At 32.2% G+C, this 20296-nt stretch overlaps 1 protein-coding gene across 1 annotated transcript in view; it reads right to left on the reverse strand.

The window, feature by feature from the left end:
• Positions 1 to 20025, reverse strand: part of LOC121129093 (uncharacterized) — a 36746-nt gene extending 16721 nt beyond the window's left edge. Inside the window, exons 1-2 of the mRNA XM_040724766.2 lie at positions 19632 to 20025; positions 2202 to 2607 (exon numbers count right to left, since the gene is read on the reverse strand). Of these exons, the coding sequence (XP_040580700.1) occupies positions 2202 to 2607; positions 19632 to 19846 (621 nt within the window). The 5' untranslated portion in view covers positions 19847 to 20025. The remainder of the gene's footprint in view (positions 1 to 2201; positions 2608 to 19631) is intronic.
• Between the last annotated feature and the right edge of the window lie 271 nt (positions 20026 to 20296).

Below are 20296 nucleotides of genomic sequence, written 5' to 3' on the forward strand. Positions count from 1 at the left end.
GCTCCCCTGGGTTCTAACCAATATACCCAACTGCAACGGCTTCTTTCAATTAAATGAGATCCTGGTCACACTATGAAAATTACTCGAACCTTCTTAGGTATCGTTATCGCTTTCTAGGACAAGAGAGTGTGGCCACCATACATTCCTGATGTCAATGCTCTCTACTTTTATTTCTAGCTGCTCATCGATAGGAGAGCCTGCTGTATACGTCACCCGAACCTTGAAACCATGAAGACCTCTGTCGACGAGGAGTGGGCTGCTATTGACCCGAATTTCATCTGCAATACTTGCAACACTTTTCGCAAGAGGCTTGTCACCATTAGAATAAATCAATTTGACTTTGGTTTTGTATTGGAAAAAAATTAAATAAATATTTAGGTTAAATGTATAATTAAAGAAAGACAACCTTTTTTGTTTTTTTCTTTCCATATGTGTAAGTTCAAAGTCCCCCCTCTCCCATTAAACTCTTACTTCCTAAATTTTCTAAAAAGTGACCATACTAAAACTCCGATTTTAGTACATAATATCAACAATGGACCCACAGAAAAAAACTGTCAATTAAAACTATTATAGTTCGGGACACTCTGTACTTTAGTATCCCTTGCTGACACTCCCTTATATCACTTTCCCGGTCCAAAGCTATAAAGCTCCTCTACGCTATAAAGTTTGTTTTTGGCTATGATAAAACTATTTGTATTTATGACAAATGCAGAGTTCATCCTGTTAATTCAATAAAAAGATTGATATCATGGATGTTGAACAGTTAGTTATCAGAGCACCTTATTGCCTCCAGTGGACAAAAAAGGATTCTTTAAGCCTAAGAAATTTTAACAATAGTTAATTGTTATGAGATTATCGTTTCACCATTTGGTTAAATAATAACTAGAGTGGACATTATTGTAAAAAAAAATGAGTGCGAGGAGAAGGTAGGGGCGAGACATATGGTACACCTGAATTAAAACATATGATTTTTTTTTTTTTGCTGGAGAAAATAAATGTCTACTCTAAAGTACAGGGAAAATATTTTAATTACATTTAAATTCATTGATACTTACTTTATATTGCACGTACATAAAATTTAGACAACTGATAGCCGAGAATGCTTACTTCAGGGAGAAAAGTTAGAACCACGACGACCTATTAATGATTAAATAATCCGCAAAATGAAAAAAAGCACACGTAACAACCATTTTTCCAAAAAAATTGGACATTAGTTGATCACGTGGTTATAGTTTTGCCATTTGTTTAAATAATAGCTGGAGTAGACATTTTTGTGTAAGATCGCGAGGAAAGGCGGGAGTGAGACATATGGTATTACTGAATTGAGAACTTTGTTCTTTTATATGATTTTGGGGGAGAAAGTGGATTTCTCCTCTAAAGAGGAGAACTTTCTAGCTAGATCTAGAATAGCATAAGTGTAGTAAATATATCATATTTATATTTAGTTTATTTTGCAAAAAACCCTTCGTTTTGGACATTATTTTTATAACACAGTTTATGAACTGGGGTAAAAGTTTAACCCAAAAATAAAGCAGATTTTATTGCACTATACACAGTCGGCATAGACTCCAAGTTGTACCATGTAAGTTTGTAACATTTTTTAAAATTTTCATAAAATCAATGAAAATGGTAAAAATAATTGTTTGAGTCCAAGACATTGCTATCAATATACCCTTTGCTTAGAAAGTTAATATCAACAGTAATTTGTTATTATAATAGTCAAAATATTGAAATTTCATGTTCGATAAAAAAGGTATGAAATATTCATTATTTTTAACGAATTTTGATGACAAAATAATAAATTATCAATTTGGATGAGGTTGCGTCATTTTAAATAGTTATAAGAAATGCCATTATCACACCAATAACAAGATTGAATCTTTCTTGTTAGTGACCAAACGTTTCAAGAATATACTAATGAATGATATTAAAAAGGAATAAAAAATAAGCTTATAAATTCTGGGGTAAATAAAATCCCAGTTTCATAACAAAGGATTACAAAATTACATCACATATAAGCAAGAATGCTTACTTCAGAGGGAAAATTTACCACAACGACGACTTTTTATATATTAAATAATCAGAAAAACAGAAGAAAAAGCACACGCACCAACCATTTTTTTTTTTAATTTCTAAACTTAGTTTTTCCTTAAAAAATTTCAACTCTCATAATCTCTGTCCCAGCCAAAACTATTTCTTACCTGAAACAGTAGAGTCATCCCTCCATAGTCTGTATGAGTTGCACATCGAACCACTCTCTCCGTCTCATCACTTATCCCTTCCTTTGCTGGATAATGAAGGAACCGTATGGTAGAGCCATTTTCTTTCACAAATATATTCGAATGTAAGTCCAAGAACTCCTGTGAATCATTTATATTGAGTACTTTTGCCATGCATACCAAAATCCTCAGAGCAAGCTCTTTTGTGGCTTGACTTAAATTAGAAATATCTTTTTGGAAGTTTGGAATGATTTCTAAGTCCTTTTTCTCAAAGTAATTCTCGGGAAGGCGTTGAACGTCAAAGGACTCCTTTATTTCAGTTATATCCGCTTCCTCCAGTTTCTCCCTTCCCAACTCGGAATAACCCTGAGATTTGGTGCTTAAACGACTAAAATTAAATAATTTATTAGTAATTTGACTATATATAATTAAGAATAATTGAAATAAGAAACAAGGTATAATTTAAGAGTTGTATATATACATATACATATTTAAGTTTAAAAAAAAAAGAGAATGGATTGTCTGAGTGTCCAATCTCAGAGTAGTTGGTTTGAGAACCTCTACAAAAAAATAGACATTTACTAATAATGAATGTTTACATTACTAATTCTAAAGGAAATAAAATACATACTAGGTGGAAACTTCACACTTACATACTTGTTCTATATTGATTTGAGAGGTTTTGTGTGAGAAAATTAGAACTATCTGTAATTGTATACGTATCACCTGCTTCTTTTTGAATTTTTAAATCACACGAGAAATGTCACCAAGCGAGATTCAAGGTATAGGACATCAATTCTTCTTTGTGCGGGTCACACCCAACAGAGGTCTACAATTGTCATAATGACCGTTATGTCAGCTTCAGGGAAATCAATGAAGACCTTTGAACGGTGATCACCACCAAACACACAGAATCAGTCATTTTTTACCTCTAACTACATTGTGGTACCCCTGATCTGGTTTCCGTAAGATTACAATCTCACGGCAGCAATGTACATAGACGTTTTCAAGGCCAACCTGTTTCGCTGGGTACAGGCAATGGCGACCAAGTAGAATAAATCAATTTGATATTGGCTATTTATCAGAAAAAAATTAATAAGTATTTTGTTATATATATAATTAAAGAATGACAGGCTATTTTTTTTTCTAGGTGTGTCTGTTTCAAGTTTCCACCTGGTATATATGTATTTCAGTTGATCTTTTACAATTATCATCCAAATGTAAAAAAAATTACCTATATAGAAATACTTATTCTGTAAAGTTGACGTTGTTGTAATTAATCAACATCATGAGGGAAAATGATACCAATAAGACAAGAAATTTACTCGAGCTAACAAGGGCGTTTGACGACTTTGTTTCATAGATTTGGTTCCCCTTCCCTACACAATAGTCGAATCATCGTGAGATAATGGTGCGACAACTATTGTAAAATATGTATTATATAACTTAACTTTCTCTTAAATTAGTAAGAATACATTTTGACAAAAATTAATTAAACTAGAATGGGCGCTTGGTAAAGCGGTAAACCTCCACCTTAAATCAAATTAAGTTATTTTTCCCCAATTATATGTCGATTATGCATTGTTTCCTCCTCCAATAAAGTGTGTGTGTTAGTCACCAGGATTACGGCAAGGATACTGATTGATTCTCAAATGTCAAGATAACCCAAAACATAAAAAATGCATAATCGACTATAACTTTGGATCAAATTGAGATACAAAACTCAATTTGATTTTAGGGAGAGCTTTTGGGCTCTAGCGAGTGCTTATTCTAGTTGTATGTTGCCTTGACCTATCAGAAATTAAAGGCCTCTTACTTTGGTCATATATAATCTTTGTACCAAGTTTGATGAAAAACGATCTATAACTTTTGCCGTAACAAAAGTTAAATTTAAAAACATAACATCCGTTGAACTTCGTTGCGGATTTAATGTTTTGTAATATTGCAGGGAGCTGAAATATTTCACAGGAAACATTGCCGATAAGATTCTTCATGCAGAGGTAACTTCCTTGACTCGTCCTCCTAATTTCCTATACCTAGTTTGTTCGTGGCAAACCCCAATAAAGAACATTAATGGTATGGAAGAAGAAGCAATCAATCCAAGAATAATACACTCAAACCCCTGCACTACATGATATCAAAATTGATTTAGATATAGGTTGGCGATATCCTCGATATTCACCAGCAAATCACTGCGGACCGTGGATATTTGTTCTGCAAAGAAGCTGTGGAATCTTCTTTCCATTTATTTTATTTTTGTGATAGAAATAGACCTCTTTTATCTATAGTGGAGAGTGTCATTACCGATAGGATTGTCATAAGTCTCAAGGCGTAAGATTAGCTCATTACTCTTACAATGAGAGGAGAAAATGACTTTAAAGTGCATGTAAATCAAAAATGACTCATCTTCCTGAAGGTCTAAACACAACAATCGTGAGATATATGTACTTAAACTTTTAAACTATAACACATTTTATTTTTTTATTGTAAAAACGGGACTTTTCCCCACATTTTAAATCTGTCATGGATTTTTAAAATACTGGAGAAAACTCCATTTTTTATTAATTTATCTTTTGTAATTTTAAACAATTGTATAATTTTGGCAAATTACATAATTATAAAAAAACTGTAATATCATCTCATTTAAATTATGTCCTGTGCGGTTGTTTATTTCAATATTTATAAAAAGAAAATCTAAACTTTTAATTCATTATCTTTTTTTTTCTCATGTTAATTTTTTATCAAATTATATTTGTCTCAATTTTAATTTCCATCTCCAATATTTCGGTCCGCAATCTCAGACCGTAGACCGAACTTTAATCTTTTTTAATGGGGGGACATATTTTTTAGGTCTCAATACATGTACCAATTTTCTCCCACTCCTGATTTATGAGCTTTACAAATTGGATCTATGTAACAATTCATCTACAGAATTTGTCTCAACATTATTTTAAATGAGACCAAAACCAGGCGGAGTTTTTTGTCAGACAGATCAATACCAAATTTTTTTAAAGTGTCAAAATAGTTATGTCCACTAAAAATCATAATGGTCTCAGACAGCTCTAGAATGTTCAGACTGAACACCACTCTAAATGTTTTATAGCTTATATCTTTAATATGGGTAGGATTCAAATAACCAAATTTAAGCCCATTTAACCCTTTACAGCCCAAGAGGATCATACGGTCATCTGTGAATAAATGTACATTTAGTTGTTCATGAAATGTAAATCAAGAATATGTAGGTCAAGAACATGTTTTATAATAAACGGCGTGTGTCTGTAAAGGCGTGATAAAGTGTCTATAAAATCTTTTTATAGTCTGTAGTAAGCAATACGGTTATAGATTGATGGGGTATTGGGATTTATTTTTTGAGAAACTGGTCCTTAAAAGGAATTTCTATTTAAAAAAAAATGGTTGAAGGTATAGAAAATACATATTTTTTGTTTTTAAATTCCTTGTTGATCCGTTACCCTAGTCCAACAATTTATAATCCTGCAACAAATCCTCAGTGTTACTTTTTATGTTTCACGCCATAGTGATTACTTTATTCTAAGAGGTTTCTTTCTTAAAAATTAGAGAATAATAATACCATTTTTTTTTTTATAGAAAAACACTACAAGAAGTCTTGCAATCATCTAATGTCAAACTTTTCATACTCTTCATTAGTTATTTGCTTCCTAACTAACTGACTCTTAATACTAATTAATAATCATAAGGAACCATTAAAAAAATTACTTGTGTGACTGAACAGAATATTTTCCAAAACTTTTAAATATTAACGACCCATTTTATAGCAAGCAATAGTTCTTAAAATATCTTATATACAAGGAAATCCCATTTATTACGATTATTGATTATTTATTCGTGAACACTCTGTAAATTCTTCATCGAAGATGAAAATAATTTGGTCGCCATTATGTTTTAAGTCCTTTAGAATAGTGGACCCCCATTTTTTTGAGTTCGACCCTTAAAACATGTGACTATGTATATATATTAAAAACATCTCGGACCCCTCCGTTGTATCCCACGATCCAAATACGGGTCACAGCCCCAACTTTGGGAACCACTGATTTAGAAGACTCCTACAACGCTTCATATGGAATTGAAGATGCTTTTGGAACTTAGACTTTGGACTTAAGGAACAGTTACATTTATTTTCATAGTATGAATTTATATAATTGAATTAATATGTTTTTCAAAGTGTTTAATATAATAATATAAACATTTGTCTCACATTCAATTAACAACTCCATGGCGTTGGAGTCATGGCCCCATTTGGGATCGAGGCCCACAGGTTGGTAACCCCTGCTATAGAGTATTCTTTTTTTTAATATCTGCTAGCCATGATTGTACGATTTGGTCTTTTTCCCACTTTTTTATCGAAAATTAAATTTTTTAAGCTAAATTGTTGGTTTGCATTCAATAATCTCAATCAAATATAATCTTGATTATTATATTTATTTAAAAAAGAGTGCAAATGCTAGGCAGCAAGTAAATAGTGTTATAGCGAAGATTTAAAGTCCAAAATTTGAAAATTAATTAATCGAATTATCTTAAAAAACTTTATCTTGGAATGACCCTAGAGTCAATTATTTTATTTCATTCATTAAAATAATACATTATACTCAATAAATAAAGTTATTTTTTTCAGTAAAAAGAAAGGTTTATGAATGAAAGCTGATACTTGGAGTTCAGAAGAAAATCAATGAACATAAAAAACCTTATCTGATTTTGTAAATTTAGATGATACGTCACATCTCAGGATTGGGTGAACTCACTAGTGATGAGAATCAGTGCCAAATCGATTAATTTTTTTGCCTTGAAGATTTTGTTTGTACATTTCATTCACCCAGACAGATCTCAGATCTTAGAATAAAACTTAATATTTAACCAATTTTTGAGGTTTTAATATATGGGTCAATATTTTTGAGTCTGAATCTATGGACCGATTTCCCCCTCTATTCTGACTTATAAGTTTTACAAATATAATTTATGCAAAACATTTAACTGGATATCACGTTATTGTAGCTCAATATTTATACATGACGTCATCCACAATTCATCTATAGAATGGATCTAGAGATGAGTTGGATCTATCTAAAAAAAAACTAAAAAGACTGCAGCCCGATCCCAATAAAATTTGTCAGTCCTCGGGCCGGTCCTTATTGGTCTTTTATGGTGACCAAAACAGCTGGAATGACGTAGTTATTAACTAAATTCAATGTACCTTTGACTATGTCCTTTCAACTATTCAACATAACCTCTTATAAGAGACAAGATAGCTGAAGTTTGAAGGAGGAGGTGCTTTGGCTAGAACTTATTATTATACGTTCGAGCAATTGTTATTTAAATTCTTCATTTTTATATTCTTCAATCTAGATATGAGTGAAGAAAAGCTATAAAAACAGCTAGTACCTTAGGATTGAAGGACCGATGTATCGGTCCTTAAGACCATTGAATGATAAGAAAGATCGAACCTGTAAAAAAAAATAGACCGAAAGGAGGGCGGAAAGAAATGAAGAGGCAAATAGTCCTAGGACTGATCCAACACTAATCTAGATCAAATTTTAAATAAGACCAATCCAGACAAATTGTTCCTTTATCTACACATAATTTTTCTTTGAAACTGGCTCAGATCGAACTTCTTTGAAGGACCGTTCTCATACCGAAACCCAGCACAAATACTGGTCAGCTTCAAAGAGCCCCGTTGCTAAATCAATACTAATAGCTAAAAAATTCACACATTATGCATCCCTACATATATTCGACAAGGGATCAACAAGATATACTAAGTTTACCGATAAGAAAAGAAAAAATGGTTTATGTGTGTCCTTTTCATTCTTTTTTTTATATTATTATTTAATAAGTTTTGGGCGTGTGAACATCTTCCTCTAAAAGAGGAATCCTCGGCTATCTTTCGTATTAATTGATTTCGAAATGCATAATAAAATATATATATATGAATTTGAATATAGTTATTATATTTTCCTGCATTTAGGCTATTTTAGATGTAGAAGGCGATCATATAACAGGCAGCTGATACTAACAATGAACTTAAATGTCTTGCTCCCGCATTCTCCTCGCGCTCTTACACAAATTTGATCTCTACTTATTATTTATTACATCGTTTATATATCGAAAATAAAAAAATGTAAAATTGCCATGGCGTATTAAGTGAGATAAGGGAATCGACAGCTGACAACAAAATACATACACCGTGTATATAAATGAACATCATTAAAAAAATTAATATGATTAAACTTTGACGAAAAAGGAAATATATTAATTGTATTGCTTCTACAAATATTGTCCTGTAAAGTTCAGTTCTTATATTATGTATCAAGAGCCAACATTTTCACGTATGTATGTACAATGTATACTTTTATGATTGATTGCTGTAAATTACTTATGTATATACTTAATACCATACTTAAAAATAAGAACAAATGCCTCTAATGTAAATGAATCGAACAAGGAAATCATCCTAATTAGAGTTCCTATAACTTTTTTTATCGGGCTGTTGGTTTTTGCTTTTATTATTTAAATAGTAATCACATGAGTATAAAAACATCTCTTGATAGTCTAGAAATGTTGTATCGGTCCTGTCCAATGGGAGACTTTGAAATTTATAATAGAGAATGTGCGCTATGGAGGAGCAGGCATCTTCATTTATTTGCATACCAGGTCTCCCGGTTGCGTAATTGAAAATTAGACATTTTGAATCTGAAATTTTAACACGCTTAATTTTGGAAATTAGAGGGCCGTTCAGGTAAATCCGGACCATCTTTAAATACATCATGAAGGAAAACGTTTAACTCTGATGAAAGCTGAGGCCAATGGTATCGAGTTCCTGTTTCAACCAGACATGACCCCCTCTCATGTGTTTTTTATTCCTCTCTTTTATAAGTGCACAGATTTCAACTAGGCACCCAGTATAATCTTGAGGAGCCCATTTTGATCTAATTTCTTGTCCTTCTTATTGTTCCTTCAGAGCCTTCCCAATTAGTACTCTACGAAATATTATAGTAAAGTACTTCAGTTTGAATTATTTCAGTACCGAGTGGTCCATTAAAATCTGAACACTTTGAATTTTAAAATTCATCATGATATAATTTATTAATTAATAATATAATTTCAACAAAATTAGTATAATCAATAAATGTGTGTATGACCTCTCATAATCATTAATGGAGCCAATGAGGGCTTCCAGGCGGTGGCAGAAGGCCTTACAACCATTGTGGATGTATTCCTTTGTTATGTCGTCCCAGTGCTAGCTGACAGTGGCTTTGATGGCCTTAGTGTTTGAATGACGGACATTGAAGGTCTTCCCATCAACATGAACCCAAAAAGTGTAGTCGAGGTATGAGGGCTTTAGGGGGATCAAAAGTGTCAAAAAAAGAGTTCAAAAGACTCATTCAAAAGAGTCTTGCAATGGAGGGATGGGGTTTTATCATTGTTCCTGTCAAAAATGGCCTTTACCCTCACAAGGCACTACCTTCCCCCCTTTTTGATAGCACTTTGGAACCCCGAGATCTCTTGTATGGGCCCTCATGGATTTGAGTAGATTGGCCTGGGATGTTTTCATTCACTCCTCCGGATCCCGTTTTCCCTTCTTGACATAGCCCTTCTTCCTTTCCAACGTTTGGACTTGTTGACTGGTGTAGACGCTCAACCGATTGGAGTCTTCGATCGGAATTTTTCGAGTGTCAAGGAGTGTGCAAATGAAAATTGAATAAGAATGTGTTCAGATTTTTGTTCAATATTTTGTCTTTATTCTTAATTGGAACAAAATTAAATTATTTATTACTGTAATAAACATGGAGTAGATAGTCCCGATTATTAATGGCTTATTAATGGCATCACTTATGGCTTATATGGGTAGGAGAAAACGGAACGTAAGTCGTTGAATTTGGACTATTTATGTAGTAACTGTTAAAAAAATTGAAATTTATGTCCTCAAAAATAAACGCAATTCATTATCTCTTGGTAGTCTGTAAAGGTAGAATAATGAAGAGAGAATTTTCGTCTTTTGTAAGGCATCAAGGCAAACGTCTAGGCATTTTTTATTCGTATCTGGGCTTATAGACAATGTCTGAGATCAATGTTAATAATAATATGTCTATGTCTGATGGAACCATCAGATGATGGCTATTGAGCAATACCATGAAACCTTTTTATTTATTATTCTGTTATAAAAAAGTATGGTTGATCTTGACCATATTTTCTCTATCTTAAATATCTCAAGCATCATATCAGAACAAGATCTAATCAATATCTCACTTTTGAAAAAATCAATTAAAATGGTAGATCTGTGAGTTTGGGAGATAAATATAGGAAAATCTCTTTAGGACAAACCTATTGCGGTTGAAGGTTTTAATAGTCATTTTTGTCTTCTACGGCTTAAATAACGATGATAAATTGGGTTTTAGCAGGCGGGAGTTCCTGAATTTTGTTGCATAGTATAATTCTTTCAATATGTAGATGATTTTTTTATTAATTTAAATGCAATTTGTGTAACCTATAAATATGTTGATAGAAATGGGTCATTAATAATTGAAGAGAAATTGATCGGGAGGATTGGTAAGGAGGGGGTGGGAAATAAATATCTTAGGGCTCCGCCCTCGGATTGGCCCAGGATTAGTGTGGGATTACTAACCACCCCTGCCAATTTATCAATTCATCTAAAGAACCCTATAATAACAAGAAATAGTTTAACCCCTCGGGTTTCAAATTGAAAACCACATTTTTTCTGTGTTTTTACGCCATAGAAATGGGTCATTTATAATTTATAAGAAATTGATCGGAACAACGGAGGAACTTTTGGTGTTATAGGGATTCCTTGGAAGAATTGGTAATAAATATCTTAGGGCCTCTTGAAATATGGTTGAATACCCTCCGCCCTCGGATTTTTGGCATAGATTTGTTAATGAAAGACAGGATTAGTGTGGACCAACTAAAATACATTTTTTTAAAAGAATCATTATGAAATGAAATGGGGCATTGAATTAAAAACAATTATGAAATGAGTGTGAAAAGGAATTATAATATCTTTTGGGTTGATCTTTTTATTTTAGTTCATCAATATTTGAATTTGAAAAAACCTTCCTTGAATTCTTTAAATTAGATTTCAAGCCCCTACTTTTTCATTTGATATCCATTCTACTTTCATAAAAATATCCTTTTAATATAATTATAAATTATTATATTTCAGTAAAATTTCCCCCCTAATTTTCAATAAACTCAGTTTTATTGGTTCTATTGTTAAAAGTTATTGACGTAAGATGTATATTCTTTAAATTACATTTCATTCATTCATCAGTAATAAATATGAAAAGATAATAAAGGTAAAATTACAATTTGGAATGAATATAGATTTATTCAAGATTTAGTCTACAATATATTGATAAACAATATTTTATAAAAACATGATATAAATGACGTCACTTTATATACTAATAGTTAGTGATGAAAATCGTGTGTATAATGGCTTGTTTAAAAAAAATATAAACCAAAAATCAACGTGGTAACGCTAATAATTTGAAAAATGTTTTGGAGGATATACGTTTCAATTAGTGTTGAGACTCGGTCCAGAACCGATTTTTTTTTCGGTTCGGTCTTAAGTGATTTTTTCTAGACCGATTTGGACCGATTTTTTGGTTCAGACCTCTGTCTCAGACCGTGGGCCGATTTTTCGGTCTCATATATTATGAGATACCATTTTTTTTTTCAAGATCAACTGTATAAGAGACGGCGGGATCAAAATTAATCCGAGCTATATCTGTTTAAACTTTTTAAAACATATGATGTCATGCTATAAATAATTTATCTGTAAAATCAGTCTAGACCGGGGTTTTTTTTTGGAACTGAAGTAGACCTAATTTTTCCTTTGGAATTATCTAGACCGAACTTTTCTTTTGGACCGATCTAGACCGAATTTTTATATGAGAACTGTCAAGACCGAACTAATTCGGCCCAACAAAAAATATAATGGTCTCAGATCGGTGTAGGATTTCCAGACCGAAACACAACACTACTTTCAATGAGCTGTGACAAGGGAGGAGGGAAAAAATGAAAAATTTAAGGACGTTGATAATAATTAATTTGATATCGCTGCCCAATTTCATTCTGAGTCAAATATGGGCGTACAATTATCACTACTCAGGAATTAAATTATAATGGCAACTGCTAGGTAAAATAAAAACCATTCTTCAGATTACCAATTCCAAAAAAAAAAAAAAAAAAAAAAAAAAAAAAATGGGCAACCTAAAAGAAATAAATACTACCCTGCATCACCTGGAGTAATTAGTCGTCGGCTAAAAGACAAATTTCGGTTGAATAAATTAGAAGATTACTCCCTCCAGAAATCCTCAATGTTACTATCGGGTTTTTTTTTAGTACACACACACGTAACTACTCAATACTTATAGTTATATCAATTCATATGACTTGTTCCTTCCTTCAGAATACAAGGATAACTATAAGAGTTTGAGAAAAAAAATCTCTAGATCGCTCACTAATACAAACTAACAAAATTAATTGTTTATATTTTATTCAAATCTTGTCATATACGCATTTGAACTCTGATATTCATGAGATATCAATAACAAAAAAAAACAGAAAAAACACTCTTGTTATACGCACACGCCCACAACATTTTATTGATACAACTACATTATCATTTTTATACTAAAAATATTAATATGATTTATATCGAGGAGTACTATATACAGTGTACCACTTATACACGTTCAATGCCCTATGCACACATGAATCAATATTTTTTTATGCTATCCGTAATGGAGCAGTATATACAGTCCACCCGGGTGACTTTTTTTCATATATTCATACATTCAGACAGACACACATTGTTTTATTAATATATATGAGTATATTGTCATTATAAAATACATAGAATGGGCGCGAAAAAAAACAAAAAAAAACCAACAACAAAATCCTATCTCAATAAAGTAAAAAATTTGACCTACATACTCATAGAAAACCCCAAGTCCCGGCTTGTGTTTCCAATTTTATACTACATCAGTTATCAATAGAAAGGCAAAGATAAAGTTGCCTACTAAATTATTCAAAATCAGAGAGGAATGTTTATTAAAAAAATATAAAATGTCATAATTATATATTCTTTTAAGTATTCATACTTTTTATTCAAAGTGAAGAAGAGTGGTTCTCAAACTGTGGTACGCAAGTTCCCTCTAGTGGGACGTGGATGAACGTCATTAATAGGTTAAGTCTTTTTTATCGTATATTATTAAGGGTGTTCTTGGATATTTTAATATTTTCTAAGATCATACACACTGTAAAAAGTTTGAGAATCACGGGTGTAGGAAATGAAATAACTATTACACTTGCAAGGATCATATTTTTCTCTAGTTAATATCCAACTCAGGGCCTTTGCGAAGAAGAAGGCTTGATACTAACATGGTTAAAATATTTTTCGATCCGATATTTTAGATTTGATTAGATGTACCCGTTTGCCTGAAAACAAGTGTTTTGTTATATCACAATTGCTTTTTTTTTTGTCAACAGATTTTATATATGTACATTAAAATTTATATTTAATAATATTTGAAAACTAATAAAAAAATATATATATGTTTACTAGTAGCTTATCAGTGTCAAGACTTTTTTTAGGGATATATTCATGCATCTAAGTTTGAGTATTCTATATATATTAAATATTCCCTTCCTACAAAATTTTAATTACAATTTATTTTCCATGCGCTTTTTTTCTGATTGTATCACATAAAATATGGAGGAAATATCAAAATTTTCAAAGAATTTTCTCCGGTATAATACTATATTGGATATTTTCCTCTATATATCAGTTTTCCAATATATCAGCACACGTCTATTTGACACTTCCCAGGGTGTATTTTGTAGTAGATGAAAAAGCTGGGATAATTATTTAGTTATTGACTTAAGAAATTGAAATGAAGGCCTTATGTAAATATACTTTCTTTTTTTGAAAAGAACTTTTTAGAAATATTACTTTTCTTTAAAAATAAAATATACTGAATTAAATATCAAAAAAGTCAAGGGAAAGAGAGTTGAAATGTCAAAAAGTCATAAGGCCCTTTTTTTTGAAAAGGCTCAATCTTATTTTTTAGAGAAAAGTTACTTAATAATTTGGTATAAAAATATTAAGCAAAGAAACCCCATAGAACCAGCCCTGGTTCTATTTCCCCGTATCCAATCACTCTAAAACAAAACTAATTGTAAAAATCTAGCAATTTGAATGATATAAATTTTAAAAGATGTGGTTTTTTTTTCTGTATATATATTTTTAATGCCATTGGAAGAAGTTTCTGAAATATTCTAGTGCATCTTACTTAGCAAATATATTAATTCTAGGCTCCCAACATATCGTAGCATGGGTTTAGGATGTAATTTGTGACGTCAGGGAAAACGCTCTATTTAGACCTCAAAGTTATTTGTATGTAGGAAGTCTACAAGGATATTGATTTCTTCCTTTCAGCAAAATACTTTCCCTTTCGAATACAGATTGCGTGTTCACTGTTTACATGTTTTCAGTTCGTCAGTTACATATTTAAAAAATACTTTATCATAACATGCTTATTGCTTAGTCATTGGCCATTACATAGATGAAACATTCGAACAAACAAGTTTCCACTAATATGCGTCTTATTACCGGTTACCTTATCAATCGTACAATATACATATAAATAAATAATATTTTTGTGAAAATAATTCTTCTTCGATACCATTTATCAGAGGCGTCCGTAGGGGGTGGGCTAGAGGGGATGTAGCGCCCCCCCCCAAAAAAAAAAATTCAGAAAAAAAATAATATCTTAATTTTTTTCTCAAAAAAATGTAATTTTTCGCATTTTTTTCCGAAAAAATATTAAATTTTCTGTGAAAATCAGATTTCTGAAATTTGTTTCCGAAAAATTTAATTTTTGAATTTTTTTTTCAAAAATTAATATTATTTTTTGCAGAATAGCTATAGATTTTTAAAATTATTCCTTTAAAAAAGTTAATATGTCAATTTTTTTGTAAATATCAATGAATTTTAGAAATTTTTTTCCAAAAATTTAAAACTTAATTTTTGATTTTTTTTTTTTTCCAAAAATGTAATTTTTGAATTTTTTAGTGAATAGCTATAGATTTTTGAAACTTTGGAAAAAAATTAATGTTTGGATTTTTTTCAAAAATTCCCCCCCAAAAAAAAAAAAAAATATATTTATATAATCTTGCAGACCCCCCTGTTTATATCTATACCCTTTATTTTAGTGAATAATTAAAATTCATTCATTGAATATCAAAATAATATGACGATAACTTTTAAAAACTCTTTCATTTTGTAAGGCAGTGTGAATCAAAGTGACTTGTGAAATAGTTCCACCCTTAAAATGACTAAAAAAATACATTATTTATAAAGATCGGAATAGGTGGTTTTTTATATCTAACTATTTAATGAAATATATGATTTTTTTAAAAATAATTGTTGTATATGTAGAAATATAATCCCAATAAAATTTTAAAGGGTCATTAATGAAATGTCCTATCTGATTAATATGTAAAATGCTCCTTTAGATGGGAGATTGGAAGAAATCTTAGTAATTGGTATACTATCATGGCACCGGATTCACTTTATTCTTTCCTAAGCCGGAGTTGGTAGAATAGATACCGGATAGACAGACTGTTTAAAATGCAACACTTTTTTATATGGTTTGCCTTTGTCTTCTTTGTTATATTATATACAAAAAATAAACATTGTCAACCGAGAAATAAGAGCGTCACAACCAAAAACATGGAACAGCACAGAGCTGCAATTCTGGTGCTATCCGCGACTGGAATATCACCATCAAGGATCTCTAATGTGATGGCTGTAACCACTCTACTATGTACTGGGTGACCACGAGAGTGACCTCCACAGCAAGGTCAAAAGTATTGGTTCAGGCAGTTAAAGGCACCATTGAATGCAGAAAAGGCAAGGTGACCATCCTTGCTCGTGAGTTTGATAGCAGTCAGACCACCGAGTGCTGCTTGGAGAAGCAATAATTAAACTTAAATGCCTACAAAGTAACCCTTCACCAGGATTTGAACTCTTAGGATCTAGTAAAGCGTGTGAACCGGTACAAAATCCTACTCAACAAGCTTGAAGAGCAAGACTCTTGGCCTTTCCATAGCTCTGACTGTCCCTCCCTAGACTTTGGTATTTTTGGGCACCTCTAGGGGGAGCTTTCGGAGTCCGATACACAACAACGGACCAACTGAATACCCCCATCATCACTGCTTGACAATTCCTAGAGCCGAGCTTTGTAAAAACTGCCGTGTAAAGTTCCGCGCTAGGAGGCTGGAACTGGTAGTTAGGGCAAAAAGCGACGGTCTTGTTTGGGAATGTGGATAAGGTGTCCCTTGATTATATGGTCAAAAAAGTTTGCATTTTAGATGGAGGAGCCAGTATTTATACACAACGCCCATAGGTGGGTCCGCAGGGTTATATATATATATTTTTGTAGGGAGGGGGCTACAGCACTTCTAGCCAATTCCTGCGGACACCCCTGTACTCATATCCTATAAGAGAAATCTTTAAGATACTATTGTTATCGAACCGACAATACACACGTAATTGAGCTTCCGAATCTGGTAGAACCGAGTATTTACCTAAGTATTATTTTACCTCCTTCAGAATAATTATAATCTTCAGAAGGAAAAAATAGTGCACATCGACGCCATTACAGATGAAGGGGCATTGACACCTTACTTTTTTAATTATAATAACAGTAAGAAGTTACGCAGTAATGTTCCCATCAATATATGACGTAGTTTATATGAAACTCATCCCCCCACTTCACTGTTGAATTGATTCCGTTGCCCTTTGGAGGAGAGAGAGCATGGACAACAGACAATTTATAACTACAGTGTGCGTAAGCACAAAAGCATCATGCATGAAAACTAAATTACTTCCAATCAAGTTAACGTAATACAATGAAAGATACATTGTTTGAAAGACCTTCCTTTTTGCGTCAAAGTCAGTTTCGTAATGTAGTCGTCAAAGATTTCATCCTCATGGGAGTTCCTATTTATGAGGGGGTCAAGATTGTGGAAGTGAACAGGTCCACTGTTTCGAGGATCAGGAAGGCAAATAGCAGCAGTGATGAACGAAAGCCTGGGAGTAGAGGCCAAAAAATGAAGGTATCGGAGGAGTTTAAGAATATCGTCGTCAAACTTCGTTGCGCAAGCTCACAAAAAGTACAACGATAGAGAAGGGACGATCAGGAAAGTCGTTAAAGGCGTGGGTCTCAAGAGCTACGTCCTCCGAAAATGAATATATGTGTCAGCAGGACTCTGCCACGGGCCACAAGTCAAAAGGAAGCCCCAAACATGGTGTAGGGAAAATTTAGCCAATTTCTGGTCCGAGAAATTGTAGCCTTCTTCCACACCAGATCTGCACGCACATGACTATTGAATTTGAGTCCCCATTGAGCTGAGGCCAAGGTCTATGGTGTCCCCAAAGAAATACTGTTGAGCTATTTGGTCTCCAATTAGCGGGAATTGATGGCTATTTCTGAATTTTATGTCATCAGAGTGTACAAGGCCTTCAGACCTTGTGTACAGGCTGCAATTGAGGCTAAATGTGGACATTTTGAATTTGAAGGAATTAAGATTTGTTTTTTTCCACTGGTTAATAAATTTAGACGTGCTAACCTTTCATCACGTTTGAGCTCTTAATGATTTTCTAATGTCATCTGCCATGATGCATTTTTGCTTACACAAAAATGTATATCTGACGTAACCATAACCATATCTTGTTTTGAGTGTTGAAGACAGATGTTGACGTCACAAAAAACTTTTAAACAACTTTGTTTACTCACTTGTACTTGGAAGTAGTACATAAGAACGCATACAAAAATAGAACGATTTGAAAATACACGTCAATAGTGATCGATATATAACATTAGACGTAGTATTGTGTCGGTCTTTATTTATTCCATCCAGTTCGGTTCATTATAATGGACCGGTCCTTAGGACTCTCAGTACTAGAACTGATTAAAAAAAGAAGAAATAAAGTTGAGTGATGTCATTGAGTCGATTTTAAACCTTTAAAGAACCCTAAGTCGATTCAATATTTTTTTGTGTCCGACTCGATTTTTATTCACTCAATCTCAACAAATCCTGATAATAATGACTCATTCTATGTTTTTGAAACTAAAATTTTTACTTCCAAATCTTATTAATACTTTCTTTTCTGATTCTTTAATATTAAGGTTAGACCTAGTGATGTGTCAGTCCTTATTCATTCGATCCGGTCCAATTCAGTCTTAAGAATGGTCTGTTGGAGTGTCAGTACTAGAACGGATTAAAAAAAAAAAAAAGTTGAGTGACTTCATCAAGGACCGAACTTTACAATTTTTAGGACTGATATACAGGAATGAACAATACCTGGCCGAGACTGAACTAGACGGGACTGGCACAATACTAGTTATGAGGGCGTCAAGAACTACTGATATTGAATATGGAATTTTAAATTGTTGAATTGTTAAACTTTTTCATTGTTGGAAAGAATTGTTTAACTACCCAATGATTGTGTGCATTTTTCTCCTTCCTGTTGGATAAAAGGTTGCGAAATACCCTTAAGGTAACGTCGTGGTGACAAGGACTCCGTTAAAGGAAAATTGGCCAAATATTTTTTTATAATATAATTTGTGAAACGGACATTTCACCGAATGACCATTAGGAACATTTGGCCCAAAAATGATGTTTAATATACCTATATATACGATTGTATATTTTAATTCAATTTAAAATTACAGTATGATAAATTGGTATTGTTCATATTCTATATATATGTCATATAATGTAAATTAATTAGTTTTCTTTTGCAGAAAAATATTTCTTTTATTAATTATCCTCATATATTATAATAATGATGTAAAGCTTTCATCTATCCATGAGTATTTTCCAATCTGAATAATCCATCAGGTCGAATGATAACGGAGAAGTGATTAGCACTTCTTGCAATAGAATCGTTGTCGCGTTTATTTGTTATCTAAAGTACTACAGCGGTAAATATTTGAACTACATTCGAACCACATACTTCTGTGTGGTTTTATATAATGATCATTAAATTATATAATTAATTAAAAAAATATTTTTCTGAAAAATAATTCTAATTAATTTATCTAAATGACATATGAACCATACTTGTTTATCATACTATCATTTTAAATTGCACTAAAATATACACTCATTTCCACCAATATATTAAGCATCATTTTTTGCTCAAATGTAGAAATGAATGGTAAGAACATATTATTTAAAAAAAATGATTAAATAAGTAACTCTCCCTTACATAATCAACAAAGCTTATGCAATATATAAAAACGGACACATGGATAGATATATAAATAATCAATGATTACAACTCACTAATAATGATTCTTCCTTTCGAATGGGAGATCAAAAAAATTGGCAGCTGACGAAAAGGCCTCACTCAGTGCATTTTCATCCAGTCCATGATTAGAGAGATACATACAGCCAACCCCTGTCATTGCCTCACGGATTTGAACTCCAACAGCGTCATAGTTACAACTCTTCTCTTTTAAATTTAATGATATATCTGAAATATCAATGATTGGAATCATGATGATGTAATTGCTCAAACTTTCTCCCTTATGTAAAAAACTAACAAATAAACACTATTTTTACATTCATTTGTTGTTGGTCTTTGAAGAAGAGATCACAGAATGGAGGAGGGTTAATATGAGTAGAAGAACATAGTATAAATCTCCATGTTTTTTCTCCTCTCCAAGGATGCAGGGAGTGAGTGTGTTTATTTGACACATTCTCACTTATCCTAAAATAAAACCGGTTGTTGCTCTAAATGTAAAAGAAATATCGGATCATTTTACAGCAACACCCCTGATTTATGAAGAATGTGGAGAGTATTTTGAGAAATGTCAAAAAAGAATGTTGTACTTAACTATCTAAAAAAAACTCGAGACAAATAGTATTTTACTATAAATACATCAACAATCTGGGGACATTCGTAAACAACGTTGCCAGTTTCAGTAAGGGTTTTACTTCCTTTTCCC

This window comes from Lepeophtheirus salmonis, chromosome 14, assembly GCF_016086655.4.
Source record: "Lepeophtheirus salmonis chromosome 14, UVic_Lsal_1.4, whole genome shotgun sequence".
Taxonomy (NCBI): Eukaryota; Metazoa; Arthropoda; class Copepoda; order Siphonostomatoida; family Caligidae; genus Lepeophtheirus; species Lepeophtheirus salmonis.